The sequence below is a fragment of the Accipiter gentilis genome, chromosome 9, assembly GCF_929443795.1.
Source record: "Accipiter gentilis chromosome 9, bAccGen1.1, whole genome shotgun sequence".
NCBI classification, from domain to species: Eukaryota; Metazoa; Chordata; class Aves; order Accipitriformes; family Accipitridae; genus Astur; species Astur gentilis.
The window spans coordinates 21,162,429-21,180,032 of NC_064888.1; the positions used below are offsets into that span (position 1 = coordinate 21,162,429).

Here is a 17,604-nt window from a genome sequence, read left to right on the forward strand (position 1 = left end):
CTTTTGAACCTTCCCTCTAAACCTGAGTAGAACCAGAACTTTATTTGGGCTTCAGAAAAGTCCTGTCTCTGCAACCTCCCGCTTGGCCCTTTCTCTGCAGCACTGAGGACACCACCGGTGCTCCCGGTGTGAGAATTGCAGGCTAGGTCCTCAGCTGACTACATTGATGTACTTCCAATGAAGGGCCAGCCCAATAGCTCCTAACAGAAATAGCTTTTGCTACTTTCACACATATACTGGACAACTACTACTGTCATGGAAATGCTGTACTGCGAGATGCCAAATGGACGATTTTTTACCTGGCTGTAACTGGGCAGCCCCAGGGATTTTGTACACTGATTTTTCCAGGCTGCTTTCTGTAGCTGGTGAAGAATGGCCTTCTCTTTTTTTTCACTAACTTTCTTCTCCCATATAGCTACATAAAACCCTTGCCTCTATTCATGCCCCTTATCTCCTTCCAATTCCTTTTCTCCTGCTTCCTAGCTCTTATTCCCCAGCCCTAGCTGTATTTGCTCTTGCTCTTTTTACTCCCCACCCTGCAATAGCAATGCACTGACACTGGGCTTTTCACTGGTGCCTGGAAAAGCTGGTCACCTTGCTCCCATGGCATTCTGGATATGTAGTTGCCCTCAGGCTCCTTTGAAATAAAAAGTTAGGTTTAGTGGATCAGTGACAGCCCTGCAAATGCTGCTGGCCAGGCCTTCCTACAGCAGCACCTGAATGGTAAAGCAAGAAAGTCTCACTTGTCTGCAGCTCTTGGCAAAGCAAATGTTGAAGCCCTGATACTCTCAGCATTTAAAGCCACTGTCTTTGTTACAATTTATGAAACATGTTTGTCCTGGCTCCTGGTCCTGTTTGTACATGCAGGCATATGGAGTTGGCTGGCTTTTGCTTACCGGGGCTTCCTTGGCTCAGAGACATCTCCCAAGGTCTTGAACTGGAACAGGTTGGAGCCTGGTGCCCTGTATTAACATACAGCTCTGAAGGAAGCAGAGATTTGTTGCTTTTGACACCCAGTCCCACTTGAGTCATTTGGGCAATAAGAGAAAGTCTCTCTGTTTTTGTTTTTGTAACTAGGTCAAAGCAAATTCCCTTTCATGCTCCCAGTCTGCTTATGATGAATGATCTGCTCCAGGGTGGTTGTTTTGTTTTTCTTTACTGTCTTTTTTTCTTTTTTTTTTAACATTCACAAAGGAATTCTCATAGTAGAGAGAGAGAATTTGGTTCTTCCAGCGGGAGAGGGGGGGGGCCTGCCAAGGTAAACATACTAGCACAAGACTCAGTGGTTTGTCATACATTGTTCTAAACAGGCTCAGGTTTTCATTTCATTTTCTTTTTCCTGCTAGTACTTTTACTCCCGCAAAGCAGCATCTATTTTGTGCAAAGGGCCAGAACAGGCTGATGAATGACTTGATCATGATGTTATGAACTTAAGCTGCACATGGACCTGGATCTGACCTATGGCAGGAAAAGTGGATTTATTCCCCCAATTGTTGCAGAATGATCCCTCCACAAAGAGCAAGGAACTCACTTCCAGCTCAGATGACCCCCAAGACAAGAACTTTTTGCCTTTCCATCCTGACTGGTTTAGTGACAGAAAACTGTTCTCAAATGATAGTGGAGCATCATATGGTCAAATACTTGCCCTAGTTAAACAATTACAGTCTGATGCCGCTTTGAACAGTGAGGAGAGAATCTAAGCCTGGCCTGTGAAAGCTGTTCTGCAAATTCTGCAGGAGCCTACCTTGATCAATTTATTGCCTGTACGTTGCCACTCCATCTGACATTATAAAATGTGTGAAGTTGTGTCTGGCTAGAATGGCGTTACAAATGATCCCCAAAAATCCAGGGTCGAGTTGTGCATTAGCACCTTTGTATCATTCTTCCTGACTTTCCCTAGCTCCCTTTGAGGACAAACAGACAAGACATGCAGTCTCCCACTACTTGCCATGACTGCTGCCCAGAAGCAGATTGGCCCAGCAGTTGTTCCAGTCCTGGCAGAGGTCCAGAGCCAGCTATCTCAGTGAAAGCAATTGTGCTCAGGAGTTTTTCTGATGCTATCCCCAACCTCTTTCCAGGGCAGGATCTAATTTTGGAAGGTCTGGGCAATGCCAGCCTGGCATTCCTCTACAGACACACCCACCTGTGTATCTATGGGAGCTGCAGCTTTAATGCAGCTGTGTGGGAATGAGCTAACCTCAAATTACAGTATCTTTCATGGTAAGGATGCTAGTTTCAGTCTGACAGCCACCAAAAGCTTACTGCTGTATGATGACTACTTTGTGGTTAGGGTCAAGTAAGTTAGGAAGTGCAGTTCTAACGTTACAAAAAAACCCATCTTCAGTATTGTATGGCAGAGGGCTGAAAAGGGCCCTAAAGCCTCAGACCCAGGTCTGAACACTGCTTTTGACATGGGAAATTACTACCAAGGGAGATCTCTGTGCTCAGGGTTGAGAAGCAGCCAAAGACTTAAAGTATAACATTATTATTATTTGAAATAAATAGCTATTTATTTTCTGTAAATAGCTTTGAAATATTGCATTAAAAATCCCAAACCTACAGCTTTTCTTTCTTAAACAGCAGCTATTTTTAAAAAGTGTTCCAAAAGGTTTGTCTTTCATAAGTCCTGGAGGCCTGAGCTAACTAAGCCATTACAACCAAACAGGATGCATTACACTTATTTCAATTGTATGTAATAAATAACCAACAAAAAATTAAGTTGGAGACAGTCCACAGCAGCTAGCTTAGTGTTGTTCTTCAAAACATCTCATTTCCTACTTAGTACTTCAGGCCAGAATTTTTAATTTCCCTGTGACATTCACCCACCAATCTCCCCCCCTCGCTTCCAGCCAGGCAGAAAATACTGGTTGCTCTCAACAAAATTATGTTTGTGGCCATCCATTACGACTCCATGCCAAGTGCTGCATTTTGTAGCTGTCTTTTCTTGGATGCTGCCACAAATATTTGGAGAACATCTGTTTTGGAATTTCAAACTGGAGAGGGGGAAGCTGCTTTGGGTGCAGCTTGGATGTTGGGCACATATGCACAGCATATTAATGCTAAAAACACAGCCATGAGTTCTGACCACTGTTAGATTTAATTGTATTTTTCCATTTGTTAAGGCCAGATATTATATCTTCGGAGCTGAAGAAAACTGAGAGGAACTCCATGATTGTTCTGGGGCAAAATACAACGAATGAAAACATATGGCCTTTCTGATAACCCCAGTCAAATGGAACAAGGTAAAATAAGTAAAGCAGCATATGTTTCTTTTTGGGTTGTTTTTTTTTATTTAACTCTTCTCAGCACAAAAATGGGACAGTCCTGTTCCTTCATCCAGACATGATCCAACATGCAAAGACAGGAACAGGTCAGAATTTTGTATGGATTTATGCCAGCTAAGGACTAGCCCATACACCTTCATTTTAACAGTCCCCCTGCTTTTTCTTAAAAAAACAAAATAAAACAAAAAACCCCACAATTTAAACACCTTTGTAGTCATATAGGCTACATCATGCAGCCTTTTTACAAAAAGTACAGCAGCAAATTCATTTTTCTGCCATCAATCAAAAGACTCCCAAATAATAAGCCAACCAGACGTCTTGGGAAAGAGACAATCTGCCCATAATCAAGACTAAAAGAGAACCAGGCTCAGCCTCATCTTCCACCTTCCCAACTCAGCCCATGGGTTAAGCGCAGAGAAACCCTTTCTAATCTCTCACATTCACTGCATGTTTCTGTTTCAGGAAGGCAAAGTGGCAACACCAATGGACACAAAAACCAAGAACCCCGGGGTTACTTCGTGCAACTGGCATCCTAGAGTTGTCAACAGAGCAACTCTGATTTGAGCATTGGAAGGGAAAGAGGGAAGGGGGAGGTTGAGAAGGGTCTGCGGACAGATACACGCTCAGCTACATACTGCTTCACTCCTGAATCTGAAGTATACGTACAAAAGTCAAGCTACAGATGAAAACTGCTGTTAGCATCTTGGCAACATAACCAAGAGACTTTTAAATAAGATTTGGAAATTATTCCTCCTCTTTGGGTTACGAACAGAATTGCCCGAAACATTGAAGCTTTTAAGTTATCATTGCTTTCTGGGGACCTTCTGCAGCTGAAATAAGCTTTATAGCACACAGCAGCATCTAGAAGAGTGCCAGGAACTCCTTGCCTAGTGACAGAAGTGGCTGTTGGAAGGACAGTCTCCTCCCTCCCTCGTTCCGGGGGGGGGGCGTTTGAGTTGCAGTCTCTGCTTGTCCTCAACACAGCTCCTCCCTTCAGAGCAGCATTGGGCCAGCTGTGCCATTTTACTGGAATCCATTGGGAAAACCAAGTCTGCAGAGCCAAGACTTCCTTATGAGGCCATTCCTGAATCCACCATAAGGTTCTAATCCTTTAGGCCTGCTCCTTTGGCAGAGGCCCCTCAATTCCAGCGCTACCCTACACAGAAGTTGGCATCATGCAGGCTCACTGCAGAGACCAGAATGAGGGGCACTGCAGGAATCAGCCTTTCAAGCAACTAGAAGGTGCATCCAAGGCACCTCAGCTTCACCAGGCAGCCCAGCTCTTATACTATCACTCAGGGGCAGAACCAGGCTTGAATTCCTACTTTTAAGTTGCAGTTTAAGTCCTTTGACTGTGCAGGTGGGGGCCCAAGGCTGTAGATGGGGTAGTCATGCTGCTATATGTATGCCTCAGCCTGTACTCTCTGCTGGGAAAAGGCAAGAGGGAGAACAGAGCTGCAAGGAAGAGTTATTCAAATACATACATCCCTTATAAGCTGCCGCTCTTCTGGGCCTCATTAACAACCATGTAACACTATGGCCACGTTTGGTGGCTGACTTACTGCCACGTGTCTGCTAATTCCAGACTCAAGGGACAGGCAGCACATGCTTCTGAAGATCCCATGGTTGCAGTGGTCTCTGCACACCAGCTCTTATATTGGTACTAGCACAATAATTAATGCACATGGAGTAAAGATTTATTTAAATCAACATTGCCTCTTGTTAAAAGATTATTCTACCCCCTAAATTACAATATAATTGCAAGTCAAGTAATTGCTGTTTAAAAGTCCCTCCCTAAACCTAAATTGCCTGGGAAACAAGATTTCAGAAGCTGGCAGGAATGGATCAACTTCAGCAGGTTTAGCCTTTCAGTAACAGATGCTTCCTCCTTGCTCACCCAGATCTGCTAGAGCCCTTGGAGTCCTCAAAAGGAGAGCAGGATCTCGTCTGAGATTCCAAGTACCCCAGCCAAGCTCTCCCAGGGCAGCTATAGTTTGCAGCGGTGAGTCAAAGCAGCAGCCCAGGTCTGGTTCTCCAAGTACTCAGAAGGGTTGTTACTTAGCCTCTCCAAAAAACCCTAACAGCCAAACGCCAATAAAAAAAAAAAAAAAGAAAAAAAAAAAGTCTGTGCTGACTCAAAGTTAGCACCATAAAGTAGGTGTTATGTTTAACGTTTCAGTTGTAGCTGCTGCTGCAGGAGTTGGTTATTCACTGTATATCTTGCTAGCTTCATCCAAAGCTAGAAAGATTTATAACTTGATTATTCTGTGAATAGTCTGTATAATCTCCATAAATACAGGGGACTAAAATCCTGCATTAACTTACACCCTCCATTATTATTCCAGCTTTACAGAGACTGTAAGGAATGTGAATCAGTGCAAAGTGAATTTAAAGTGTTTTAAGACATAGATAGCATCATGAACTGGTATTCCCCACCACCTCCATTCACAGTATAGGTTGTGGTTGGTTTTGTTGTTTTGTTTTGTTTTGTTTTTTTTTTTTTTTTAAATGAACTAGCACTCTTTTTTTATTACAGCATTATATGAAATATATTCATGTATTTTCAGAAATAAATATATTTATAACATGTAAGATACTGTATAGTTCTCCACTCCAGGATACTTTGTAATACTAGCTTAAGAAATGTAATAAAAACATCACTATTATGATACTTGTTTTCAGGTACTTTATTAATGAACACCCGGGTTGTAGTATAGCAACGACCACACATTTAAGGTTTCAGGGGAGCATAGCTGGTTAAGAAAGGAATTGTTTACCTGCAAGCTTTTGTTCTTTTGAGGCTGGTGTTGTTCTAAAAGATCCAGAGAGCAAAGAGCCTTTGGAAAGTTCAGATACAGCCAAGCATGGATGTTCATTTTGAGCAGTCCTGTATTAGGTGCTGTTGCTGGGCTCTGCTTCCAAAACCACAGAGTGGGCAGACATAGCAGGGCAGCACACACCACTTCCACAGGAAAGAGTGAAGGCACCGGGGACAAAACATGCTGATGTTCAGCATTCGGGTTTCTTTCTGAGTATCTAGATTCATTAGCAGCACCACACAGCAGCCTCCACTGACAGGTGCTCAGGGCTGCTTTTCCTCAACTTCTCCTTTGTTCACAGCCTACAGCACCCTCCTGGGCAAAGCAGCTTTCCTTCATCTGCAGGAGTCTAAGCCAAAGCCTACAGCAACCCACAACACCTTTAGTTCAGCTTGTATAACCAGGCAGTATGGAGTGAAGCTAAAGAGGTTGCTGACACAAGAAGTCACATGCAGTTACTCAAAAGAAAGTAAAGGAGAAAAGTCAATGAGACCCAACTAAAGAAAGTAGAGGCCTAGGGGGAAAAAAAAAAAAAAAAAAAGAAAAGAAAAGAAAAAAAAAGCCAGAAATCCACTTGTGAAGGTAGAAGGGAAAGAATATACTTTTGCAGAAGAGAAAATTGTAAAACAAAGCAGCAATGAAAGCCACTAAGCACCCCAGTGGAAAACGGGCTAGGAAGAGGGGTACAGCACACCAGAAGAGGAAACCTCTGTGTTGCCTAGCTTTCACCCTGTGCTTCCCACAGCTGCTGCCCTTCCCCTCCTGCTACGGACCAAATAGCAAGCCTTAAGCACACAAGGCTTCCTACTGAGTGGATAAGGGAAGTAAGTTCATTTCTCTGCCCACCCACCTCCACTTAGCACTGCATGTGCCCTACACTAAGCAGCAGATCCATGACAGCAAGATCCAGCTCTGCACCAGAAGGGACTGTCCCTGCAGGAGAATCTACCTGAGCCCCAGAGACTACATGCCCAGAGCTCCCTACCACTTTGGAACGGTTCAGCAACGCCATGGAGGGCAGCAGGGAGCAACTGGGCAGGGACTTTCCTCCCCAGTCCCTTCAGCCTCCACACAGACATCTAAGCTCTCTACGCAAATATCTTTGTCTGCCTTAATGAGGCATGGGAAGACTCCAGCAGCAGCCAGGAAGGTGTTTAGATCTTGGCTGGCACACATAGTTAAGAGCAGTGCCAGAGCACCCTGCCGAGTGTACTTAAAAGGTGTGGTCTAAATTACTCCTCTAATTGCCCGGTTAATTAACATTACAGACAGCTGCTAAAGACTTGTTATAAGGCACATTGAGTTTACACTCTGCTTTCCCAGACAGGGCTCCACCTGCAACAAGGACATATAGTTGCCAGAGGCACTCCCTAAAGAAGGAGGCTGTTCGACCTATCTCCAGCTGATGATTTCTCCAGCCTGTGATCTCCTTCACTCTCCCACCATACAACTTGGAAGAGTCTTATCTTCTCTTCTTCCGATTAGATTTTAAAAGCAGGCAAGACCAAGAGCACTGGATATCCTGGAAGTGGCAGTTCTGTTAGAAAAATAAAAACATTCTAAGATGATCCCTGAAATTTCTTGTTGGAGTAATAAAGGAATGAAAAAGAAGTTCCCAGCAACTGTTAACACCTTCAAATCACACAGTATGGACAGAAGCCAAGTAAATAGAACAATATTTGCTACCTCAAGTGAGATACTGTTCAGTTCTTTGCTTCCATGCATGTAAGAGCAGCTCTTCCCCTTTAAAGGCTCCTAAGCACTATGATTAAGACTACTCCCCTGTTACAGGGAAATTTCTAATCAAGTCAGGGCAAGAGAAAAATATATTTTTACTTCCCCTCAAGCATACTTGCTCAAGGACTACCCCATCAGCAATAAGGGGATCTTCGTGTGAGTGCAAGCACCAGACCTCCCCCAACCTGGGCAGGAAGAGGGGGTGGAGCCCCTTTCCCCCTCCACCATCAGGAGTGGTTTGCTGGACTGTTTTTGCCCAGGACCTCAGGAAGCTGAGAATGATCCTGCTCAGCTGCTGTGACTGACCATGCCACACCAAGATGCTGCTGATGCTCAGAACAGCAAGTTTTATTTCTCATCTCAAAAAAGCACAGCCATAGCAGTGTTATGCCAACAGTTGTATCAAATTAGCTTTAATCCAAGAGCTTTGAAGACTCCTGTCTACTCTCACATGAAGGTTTAAGATTAATCTTTAAATCAAGTTTGATTTTTTTCTTGAAGTTCAAACCACATAGGCCCTTTGATTTTTTTTCCAGTTGGAATGAAGTTTCCCCTGTTCTCATCCTCCAGAAAAAAATTCCACCTGCCCTTTTTTGTTTCCAGAGCAAGAGAGGTAGGTTCATGTACAGCATCATTAAGGCAGCCCATTTGTGTAGTGCTTTGCCATACCTGCCTCTAAGTCCTGCCACATAAGCACAGCCCTGGCTTACCTAGTGAGCTCAGGGGCAAGTGGGCAATTCCCAGCTCCCCTGCACAGTCAAATACCAGCTCTGCAGCCCCAAAGGAGAAGCAACTGCAGGATTTTCTTTTAAATTAGTTTTGCCGCACTTCTACTCAGTGTTTGAGGAGCCAAGGTAGTACTTTTGAAGGCCACCTTAGCCACTGACAGAAATGCAGACACCACCCAGCATCGCTCCTGTCTTGGTGTGCAGCTTCCCAGCAGCCCAGGCCCTGACAAGGGCTCCCTCTTGACAGCAGTAGACAGTTAACACTAATACCAGAGCACAGTGATAGCCACAGAGTGAGATGGATTCAGAGAAACAGCATTTGGAAAGCGCTCTCACAGCCATCAGGATAATTTTTGCCTTGAAACAAAGGCTCACAGCCAGGGTCCCCAAGACATACCTGTTCAACCCTATGTGCTCTAGGCCAGCAAGGAGCCCCACAGACCAAGTGGGTTTGAAAGCCACTTTATTGCAATACATTGATTTCATGCATTACAGGCACCTTCCTTTGCCACAGCACAGCAGCCACAAGCACCATGCAGAGAGCTGCCCCAGTTGCCAGAGCAGCAAACCCCAGAGCCCAGGGGGCTACAGCATGCACAGCTGCTCCTGTGAGGGAAGAGGTGCCCTAGTTAACACTCCCCCAGTAAGGCACAGGGATGCCTTAGGGGCTCAGTCATTCTGCAGGAAAGACTTAGACCAGCCCCCTTCCCCAGCCTGGCTGTGCTGGCACACTTACCACGGCCATCTTTGGCCGTGTACCATCTTAGCTCATCCTGGAGGAAAATCACAGGGCCTTTGCTGGAGACATGGGAGGCACTGTCCTGAAGAAGATGCTCAGCACTCCTTTTACCCCCTACAGAGCAATATGAAGGTTTTAGGTGAGAAGGTGTATAGGCATGAAGGTCAGCAAGCTTTTTCCAGGTCAGCTTCTCAACACATGAGAAGCTGTGAAGACCAAGTCTTTCCTGTGAGTCAGAGAATTAAGAGCCTATGAAGACCTCTGCCTTTTTGGCATAAGGGCAAGGGCCCTTCCTCAGTGGAAAGGAAGACTTGTCAGTGCCTTGTCAAGCTGTCCCTGGCTCAAGGGAACTAGTCCATAGACTACATGTCCCCCTACCTCCCAGCTTGGAGGCTAGACCCCTGTTGTGCCTTTGGATGGGGAAGCAGGGAGGCTAGGACACTTACTGGCTCTAGCAGGACAAGTGGTGGTGCAGGACACCTGTACAGACTGGTGGCACACTGAAGCACTGCAGTGCAGGAACACCTAGAAGGAATGGGACACAGCCTGGAATCACTCAGGCAGTATCTGTAGACAGGTGATATCCCTGCGTGGTGCATTGACCCTGGCCAGCAGCTAAGCACCCATACAGCCACTTCCTCACTCCACTGACCCTGGCCCAGCAGGTTGGGGAAAGAAAAGAAAGAGCAAAAGCAAGAAAACCTGTGGCTGGAGAGATAAAGGCAGTCTGATAAGTGAACAAGAGGGATGAAGGGAAGAACAAAACCAAAGCATAAATGAGGCAAAGGCAATTCACCCACCCCACTCCCACAAGCAGACTGATGCCCAGCCAGTCTGAGCATCAGCTACATTGGAAGACAAAATCCTCCAGTACTTATTGCTGAGCATGACATCATACAGCATGGAATATGTCTTTGGCCAATTTGGGTCAGCTGTCCCATCTGTGATGCCTCCCAGGTTCTAGCCTACCCCATGCCTACTCACTTGGCATTGAGAAACAGCAGAGTAAGAAGAAAAAGCCTTGATGCTGTGCAAGCACTATTCAGCAAATGGCTAGAACATTGGTGTGTTACCAACATTGTTTTAGCCATAAATCCAAAACCACAGCACCATATGGGCTGCTGTGAGGAAAGCTAACTCCACGCCAGCCAGATGCACCCAGTTACAGAAGGGACAAGGCAGAAAGGTTGCTTTGCCTTGCTTCACATACAGGCTGCAGCCTTGTAGCCCCCACTGCAAGGCAGCTTTGATACCTTTACAATACACCTTCAAACTTGGTCAGATTTGGCATTATAGCACTTCTCCCTGACACCTGGGACACAGCTGTCCAAGCACCACAACACTGTGACCACTGCTAGGTACAGCTGGGACCAGTTCTGTGTATTAATTGATCCCAGGAGCACTGAGCAAACAGTACAAGGCATGATGAACCTCATGAGCTTCTGAGCAGTAAAGTCACATGAGTTTCAGAGCCCAGATGCTTCCCAAGTACCAAAAGCTATTTCCAAGTCATTTTGGCCAAGAAATTTAGAGAATATTGATTAGCAGAGTTAGAGCACACACCCTAAGCTAGTTCAAGAGTACAGCTTAGGCAGCAAGCTAGTACTTGCTTAAGTAGATCTACCCTTTCAGTAGTCTCACTTTCTGCCACACCCCTCCAGTGATGCATCTTACCTCTACCACATTTGTCCCGGGGAAGGGGAGGGAGAAGTGTTTCTTGCATCAGCCTCTCCCCTTCTGTTTCAGGAGGGGATTTTGCTAGTCTTTGGGCCCCCTCCCCTCCACAAGGCAGCCAAGAATCTCATAGTTACGAAGTGGTTCTTATTGCTCATACATGTAACTTGTCCTCAATAGGAAGCTAGGCAACCAGCACAGGATCTTACCAGCCCAGAGAGCATCTCTTGGGAAATAGAGTCCACAAAGGTGAATGTGTAGAGGGTAAAACGCTGGTAATGAGAGAAGAACAGTAGTCCTGAGGCAAGACTCAGAGGCACCAGCTGTGTCTGATAGTTATCTCCTGCATAAGGGCACCTGAGAAGGAGAGGTCAGCAGTGAAAAAAGTGCAAGTCTTGCCCTGACCCAAAACTATTTACAAGTCACTCACTCATCCACCAAAACAGGCCACTGCAGCTGTTGCTGGGGATTGATACTTGGTGTGGCCCAGCAGCGGTGCAGGACCAAAACTAGGTCTGTGTCTGTTCTCTGAAGGGTCTTGACTTCTGTATAAACAGGATCTCTCAGAGTCTTCACAACAGGATAGTCACTGTCAGTATAGTAGGAAGTATAGCTTCCATCTGGGACAGAAGAAATCCAAGAGCCATTTTAGAGCAGGAACAAAACAGAAGAGGGCAACCTGAGAGCATCTTTTATAGCCATGTAAGTTCCCACCATGGCAGGGAAGCAGCAGTGCCAGGTTCACCCATCAATACTCCCTTACTACTCAGCAGAGACCAGAGCCCTGCACCAAGAGGCTTGAGCAAGTCCTGCAAACCTCTCATACCTGAGGCAATATGCAGCTCCAAGGACAGAGGACCTGGCTGGGACACAGCAGGGAGTGGTGGCAATGTGAAGACCTGAACACTCAAGGGAATGAAGCTCCCAGTGATGGAGTAACTACAGCGGACATGTAACCTGGTGGGACAGGAAAACCCCAAATCAAACAGATAAGAAAGTCGATAGAGTGACCTTTCTCCAAGACGGCAATGTAATATCTGCTTTAGTTAGTCATATCCCCAATCTTTCCTCCAACACTTCCTTTTAACAAATACTTGGAATTCTCTTCAGAGTTCAGATTCGAGTCTGCAGAGTGTCACTGATCAGCACCAGCTTTATTCTCACTAACTAGAGAAATACCAGTCCCTAGCATACTCCAGTGCCCTGTAGGGAATTCAGAGCTTGTGACAAGCAGGAATTTTTCTAGTGACGTTGAACACAGTGGCACCCAGCAATATCAGCCCCAGGGTATTACCTGAAAGTGCTAACCCTAGTGACAGAGCCAAGGCTCCCAGTCTTCACATCCCTGGATGCCACCAACTCATTCTCATATATGGCCTGGTCTCCAGTCACCTGGAATGACAGACCAGGCACTGTTGCTGCAGTAAAGTCAAGCTGGATTAATGCCATGCTAGAGAACAGCATTTGGCCTCTGGAAGTCTGTAGGGTGCCCATTAAGTAGTCAAAGCCATGTCAGGTTGTTCCAGGTCTGCAAGCTCCTGCTAGTCCAGCCTAGTGACAGCTGCAGATCTTACCTGAAAAGTGGTGCCACAGGCAGAGAGTGGGAACTGGTACACAACAAAGGCATTGTTTTTCATGACAGGGACACAGCCAGTACCGTGTCCACTGGTCAGTTGCACAGAGTCCAGGATAATGGGTGGCAGGGTCACATCCCGAGAGACAGCAATAGAAAACTGGCCATCTGGTGTGCAATGAGCTGTAACTAGAGGAAAAGATATAATCAGTCTTGAGCTCAGGGAGAAAAGGGATGGAAAGGAGGCTTGAACATCACAGCAAAGACAAGGTCAGCAAGTTCTGCAAGTTCTCCCTGCCTGTAACCTGCAAAGCAAGTGCCAAGCGCAGCAAGACAAGTGCAAGCAGCTCTAACAACACTGATTCTAGCCATAAACCCAGGTCTGTTGCTATATATATGAATGGCCTGGACACTTCAATGGGACAGAGTATTCTTAACAGCCAAAAAAATAGCCATAAGCCACCTGAAGAACTGGTACACACCAATCCTGCTCTGCCAGGGAAGTGAGAAATCCCAGTTTGCAGCTCCTCTAGGAGGAGGGGAGGACAGTTGCTCATGCTTACCTGTGTTACCAAAGTAACAAGGCTTCACCCTGTCCCTAGGGTCATAGCAGCAGCCTCGCACTTCACAGTCTCCCTGGCGGATAGGCAAGGAAGCACACAGCAGCCGGTCTTGACTGAGGACGGCAGAACAGACACTACTGCTTGGAGCATCCAGGGCTGGAAGAAACAGCAGGAGTTTGCAGCTAAAGCACAAGAGCAGGGGGACAAAGATGGAGGATACTAGTGGAAGGTGTCCTGGTGAGTCTGCATACAAATTAAGGGAAGTTAGACTTAGATGACAGTCAAATACATGGCCTGGAGCTGGCATGGAAGCCTGCTCAGAAGAGACCTGCATTTCCCTGGAACAGACTCCCCCTGAAGCCACGTACAGGAGACTGGACTGCATGGGATCTGTCAAGATAAGTGTTCTGGTTCAACTGTGGTAGTCAGGAAAATCATTGTACCTAGTTTCTGGCTCAATCCCTGAACTTGCAGGGACTCATGCAGTCAGAATATGTCTAGGAGACACAAGGAACATTCACCTGCTGACCCTACAAAGGAGTTACAAGTCCACAGCAAGTTGGTGGCTCCTGTGTCCAAACCCTTCTCCAGGGAGTCTTCTGCACAGCAGTAAGTCCCCCTTCCCAGCCCCCAGACTGACTAGGAACAGTCATCCTAAAGGAAGGGCAGTCATCACCACAAGATACAAGCAGGTTTTCCCAAGGAGCTGTCAGAGTCTTACCAGGAAGGTCCACAGGGCACCTGAGCAGCTTTTCTTCATGAAGAGCCTTTTGTCCAGCAGCATCTGTTCCTTCAAGCCCAACCAGTATGAAGTAATTGCCATCCTGGGGGAGAGCCACACCAGTCAGGGCAGCCAGAGCAGCAGCAGCCACACTCCCAGCAGAACCCCCAAGGTCACTCACCCATTCAAAGATGTAACAGCCAGCATAGGAGACTGATACTTTCCTGGAGCCATCTGGAGTCCCAGATACCAAAAGCCCACAGTCAGAGTCATTCTGCAGGGCATGGGCTTTCCCCTCAGTATCTAGGGAAGGAGACAGCAGCAGGAGCTTCAATATCCCACATTGAAGATGGGGTCCACTACAATACTACCTTTCTGTAGGAAACAAGGCCCTAGCCAGTATCAGGGTCTGGGCCAGCAGGGGCGTGGGACAGAACCCAACAGCCAAGACCATCTAGATCCAGGCAGAGCACTCCACCAAAACCCTTGAGTGTTGGGTGATATAAACAGCCCCCTGGTTACACAAGATGCTGTGAAGCTGTTAGACAGCACTTCACATCAAAACCTGCCCCTTTCTCCTCATTCCAGGCATACCTCTGCACTGTGCAAAGATACAGCAGTAAGAAAGCCTCTTGACACCACCCTCACTTACCCCAAGTAGTCAGCACAAAGGAACCATTCCCTTCCCAGCCTAGAGGTAAGGTGAGCTGCAGGCTTTCCTGGCCACAAGCCAGCAGGGTGGGATCAGAAAAAACACTTCCCTGAGCCCTCACAACAAAAGCAAAGGGACCAAGAAACCCCTAGAAGAGCATAGCTCCAAATGTAGTCCTAGGCTGTCCTGTGACACCCATCCCACTCTCTTACTAAGGACCATAAAGCAGCTGTTCTTAGCCTAGCCCTTTTAAACTGTGGAGCCAGCTGGATCAGAAATTCCTGAAGTGTCCAGGTGGACCCAGCCCAGCAGTTTAACGCCTTCTATTGCCCTCACCTGGCCCTGAACCCATCACAGTCTGCTTGCACCCTTTGAAGAAAACCACAGGGCAGGAGCTGTGCTTATTTCGAGATATAGGCCTATATTCATATCCCTAAGCTGAGAGGAACTCATCTGTGCAATTTACTATAGAGCCCCAGGAGTGTCTTCAAACCCTTTTTTCTCACCCTGAGTTCTTTCCACTGCTGACCCATCCAGGACATCCTCCTGCTTTTCCCCATGTACCCTACTGCTGCTCTAATTACTCATTACACATCATGAGTACAAGCAGCTGAGTGACAATGCTCTTTTAAAGGTGCCACTACGTCAAATGCCAGACACAGGGAGCCAACATATAAGCACAGGAATAGCCCTCCACATGAAATCTGTGGAAAACTGTGGAGCTCAGGAGGCTTTGCACACCTAAAAGGAGGTGATTCCCCTCAAACACTCCTGGCTGTGGACTACAGCCCCGTTTGCAGTGTGGTTGTGTGGGGATAGCTGCAGGACTGTTCCAGGCCTGGCTGCCAGGTGGCAGGACCATATGCTCTGTGGGACTCCCACCCCCAAAAGCTGACAGATGGGCCCCTAAGATGGGCCTGAAACACAGGGAAGGGGAGCCTCTGTGATCCCAGAGAAAGCTCTGCCTGCCAGCACCCATTGCCTGCCTGTAACTGCAATGTGTCTCATGTAGAGCCTTCTCCCTAGCTGCACCTCAGGCTACAGCACCCACACCGAGTAAAAGCCTTATTGTCTATCTTTCCACATAGATGTTTCTGCATTCATGCAAGGGAGGTGTGAATGTCTTTACACTGTTGCAGAGGTGATGCACACATAGTTTGTGCATGCCTTTTTGTGCTCTACTTTTTGCAGCGGGAGCACTGGCGTAGCCTGTGCCATCATGTTCTTTTGTAATCTGCTTATTTCTTTGGGACTAGATCATCACACATATCCCAGCATGATGTGTGGGTTAGATGAGTAGGATTTCTAATCTTGACCCTTAATAATGCACTTCCATCGGTGACCACCCACACTTCTGCTCTCAGCAGACCCTCCAGCTCCCAAACATCTGCACAGCACCATGCAGCAAGCATCGTGCTCGCCAGCCAGCCCTCATCAACAGGCATGGGTAGTAGCGGAGTCCAAGGGAGGCATTTCGTCTGCTCTTCCACCTTAGCCCACAGCCCATCTTTCCTCTTGCTGTGATCCCAGCCAGCCAGATGGGTGAAGAACGTCACTGTGCCTACCCTGCACACTGCTTATTTCATGCACGAGCCAGGAGGGCTGTTCCACAAAGTACAAGACCTTTCCAGCTGCTCTGCACAGCAGGGACTGAAACAAATGGACCTTGACAGGCTGCCTGCGTGGCTGCTGTTTGAGCAGTGCTTAGAAACAAAATCTGCTCATCCCAGTGCCTGCCAGGGCACTGGGCAGCCACGTTGGAGAGGCATCTGGGGAAAACATTTGGACTTTAGCAGGGAGGGAGGCCTCATCTCTGTAGAAGCTGAGTGTTGTGCCAAGACAGCTTGCCCCAAATTCACAGCCACTGTGTGACTACTGAATGCTTCATTTGACTGTGTTACCTGCTGATAATTGGGTAAACAATAACAAATTTAAAAAGTACTTTGGAGCTACAGAGAGATAGTTTTCATTACACTTTAACTCACCAATACTTTGTTTATGCTGACAGGAAAAATATCTACACATGCTTGAAGAATAACTCTATGTGAAACAACACTGGGAGTGCTGTAGATCCTCCAAGCAATACCAGTGCTGAGAATGGTTTCAGGTCCTAACTTCTACACACACGCTTGACAGCCATGTTGAATGGTGTAGAGATGGGAGGCAAGTGAAATGAGCCTGAAATTCATGGAAATGAAATGCTTGGTTGGAAGAAGTTGTTATAGGCAGTGGAAAGCAGCCTGGCTGAGAGGAAACAGGCAGGTCTCTCTTGGTTGCAAATGTGGAAATTCCTCGCCTCCTAACAATTTTGAGCCTGGGACACTGGGGCAGACGTAGTGGCAGTGTAGGAGTTGCCCTGGCTGTAGAAAGCTCTCGAGACCTGTGGGAAGAAAAGGAGATATTAAACAACACCACCAAGAAGTGCTGGGAAGAGGAGTACAAAATGCCCTGCACATTGTGGGACTGCCTCCAACGAGATAGATGTGTGTCTGGTCTGTACCCTGCACCATACATGGTACAAAATGGCAGTGCACGGAGGAGTGACTCAGTGAAAACATGCCTCCACAGAAGCTGAATGGCATTTTCAGACAGCAGCGATATCTGCACCAAGCATCCCAGGGATGAGGAGTGCTGGCTGCACAGTGGGCAGGAGTGGCATTTAGCAGTGCCATCTTGTGAACCAAGGTCCAAAAAGAGAAGGTGCAGGCAGCAAGCCTGCAGGAGATTCTACACAATGATGACAGATTTTCTTCAAGCTTGTGCTTTATTTTAGAAAAAAAGAAGCAAAGCTACAACACTAGTAGCCTTTTCTTTTAATATCCCTAATACATGCCTCCAATGAACTTAAAACCAAAGTTCCTGGGGAAGATGGAGAGGAGGGGATTTCAGCCTGGCCTTCCTGGACTTCCACATGGATGGAGAGGACAGACCAGCCCTGCCTCCTCGTAGCATCTGCAAACAGAAGTGAGTACTCAGAAAAACCTTGGACATTACTGTTACATGAAAAGGCCCATGGTTTCCCACAGGGAAAGGTCTGAGTCACTAGTCTTATGGGGTTTCCTCCCTTGTAAATCCCCAGTGGGTCTGCCAGGGTGGTGGAAATATTTGGAATAT

General features: G+C 46.8%; 3 protein-coding genes across 6 annotated transcripts in view; 1 reads left to right on the forward strand and 2 right to left on the reverse strand.

Annotated features, from left to right (window-relative positions):
- The window catches only part of LOC126042551 (uncharacterized), a 32,544-nt gene extending 26,589 nt beyond the window's left edge, over nucleotides 1–5,955 (forward strand). For all 4 annotated transcript variants that reach the window (XM_049809790.1, XM_049809791.1, XM_049809792.1 and 1 more), the window contains exons 8-9: nucleotides 3,123–3,242; nucleotides 3,747–5,955. In XM_049809790.1, the coding sequence (XP_049665747.1) occupies nucleotides 3,123–3,219 (97 nt within the window). In that variant the 3' untranslated portion in view covers nucleotides 3,220–3,242; nucleotides 3,747–5,955. The remainder of the gene's footprint in view (nucleotides 1–3,122; nucleotides 3,243–3,746) is intronic.
- TLL2 (tolloid like 2) overlaps nucleotides 1–17,604 on the reverse strand; it is a 321,269-nt gene that overhangs the window by 184,090 nt on the left and 119,575 nt on the right. The window lies entirely within an intron of this gene.
- On the reverse strand, nucleotides 9,032–14,689 carry LOC126042941 (zona pellucida sperm-binding protein 4-like). Its single transcript, XM_049810709.1, is given in 12 exon segments — nucleotides 9,032–9,174; nucleotides 9,305–9,421; nucleotides 9,754–9,832; nucleotides 11,191–11,338; nucleotides 11,412–11,601; nucleotides 11,808–11,938; nucleotides 12,276–12,373; nucleotides 12,556–12,743; nucleotides 13,118–13,273; nucleotides 13,839–13,941; nucleotides 14,020–14,141; nucleotides 14,491–14,689. Coding segments are annotated over 12 exon segments (1,674 nt in total).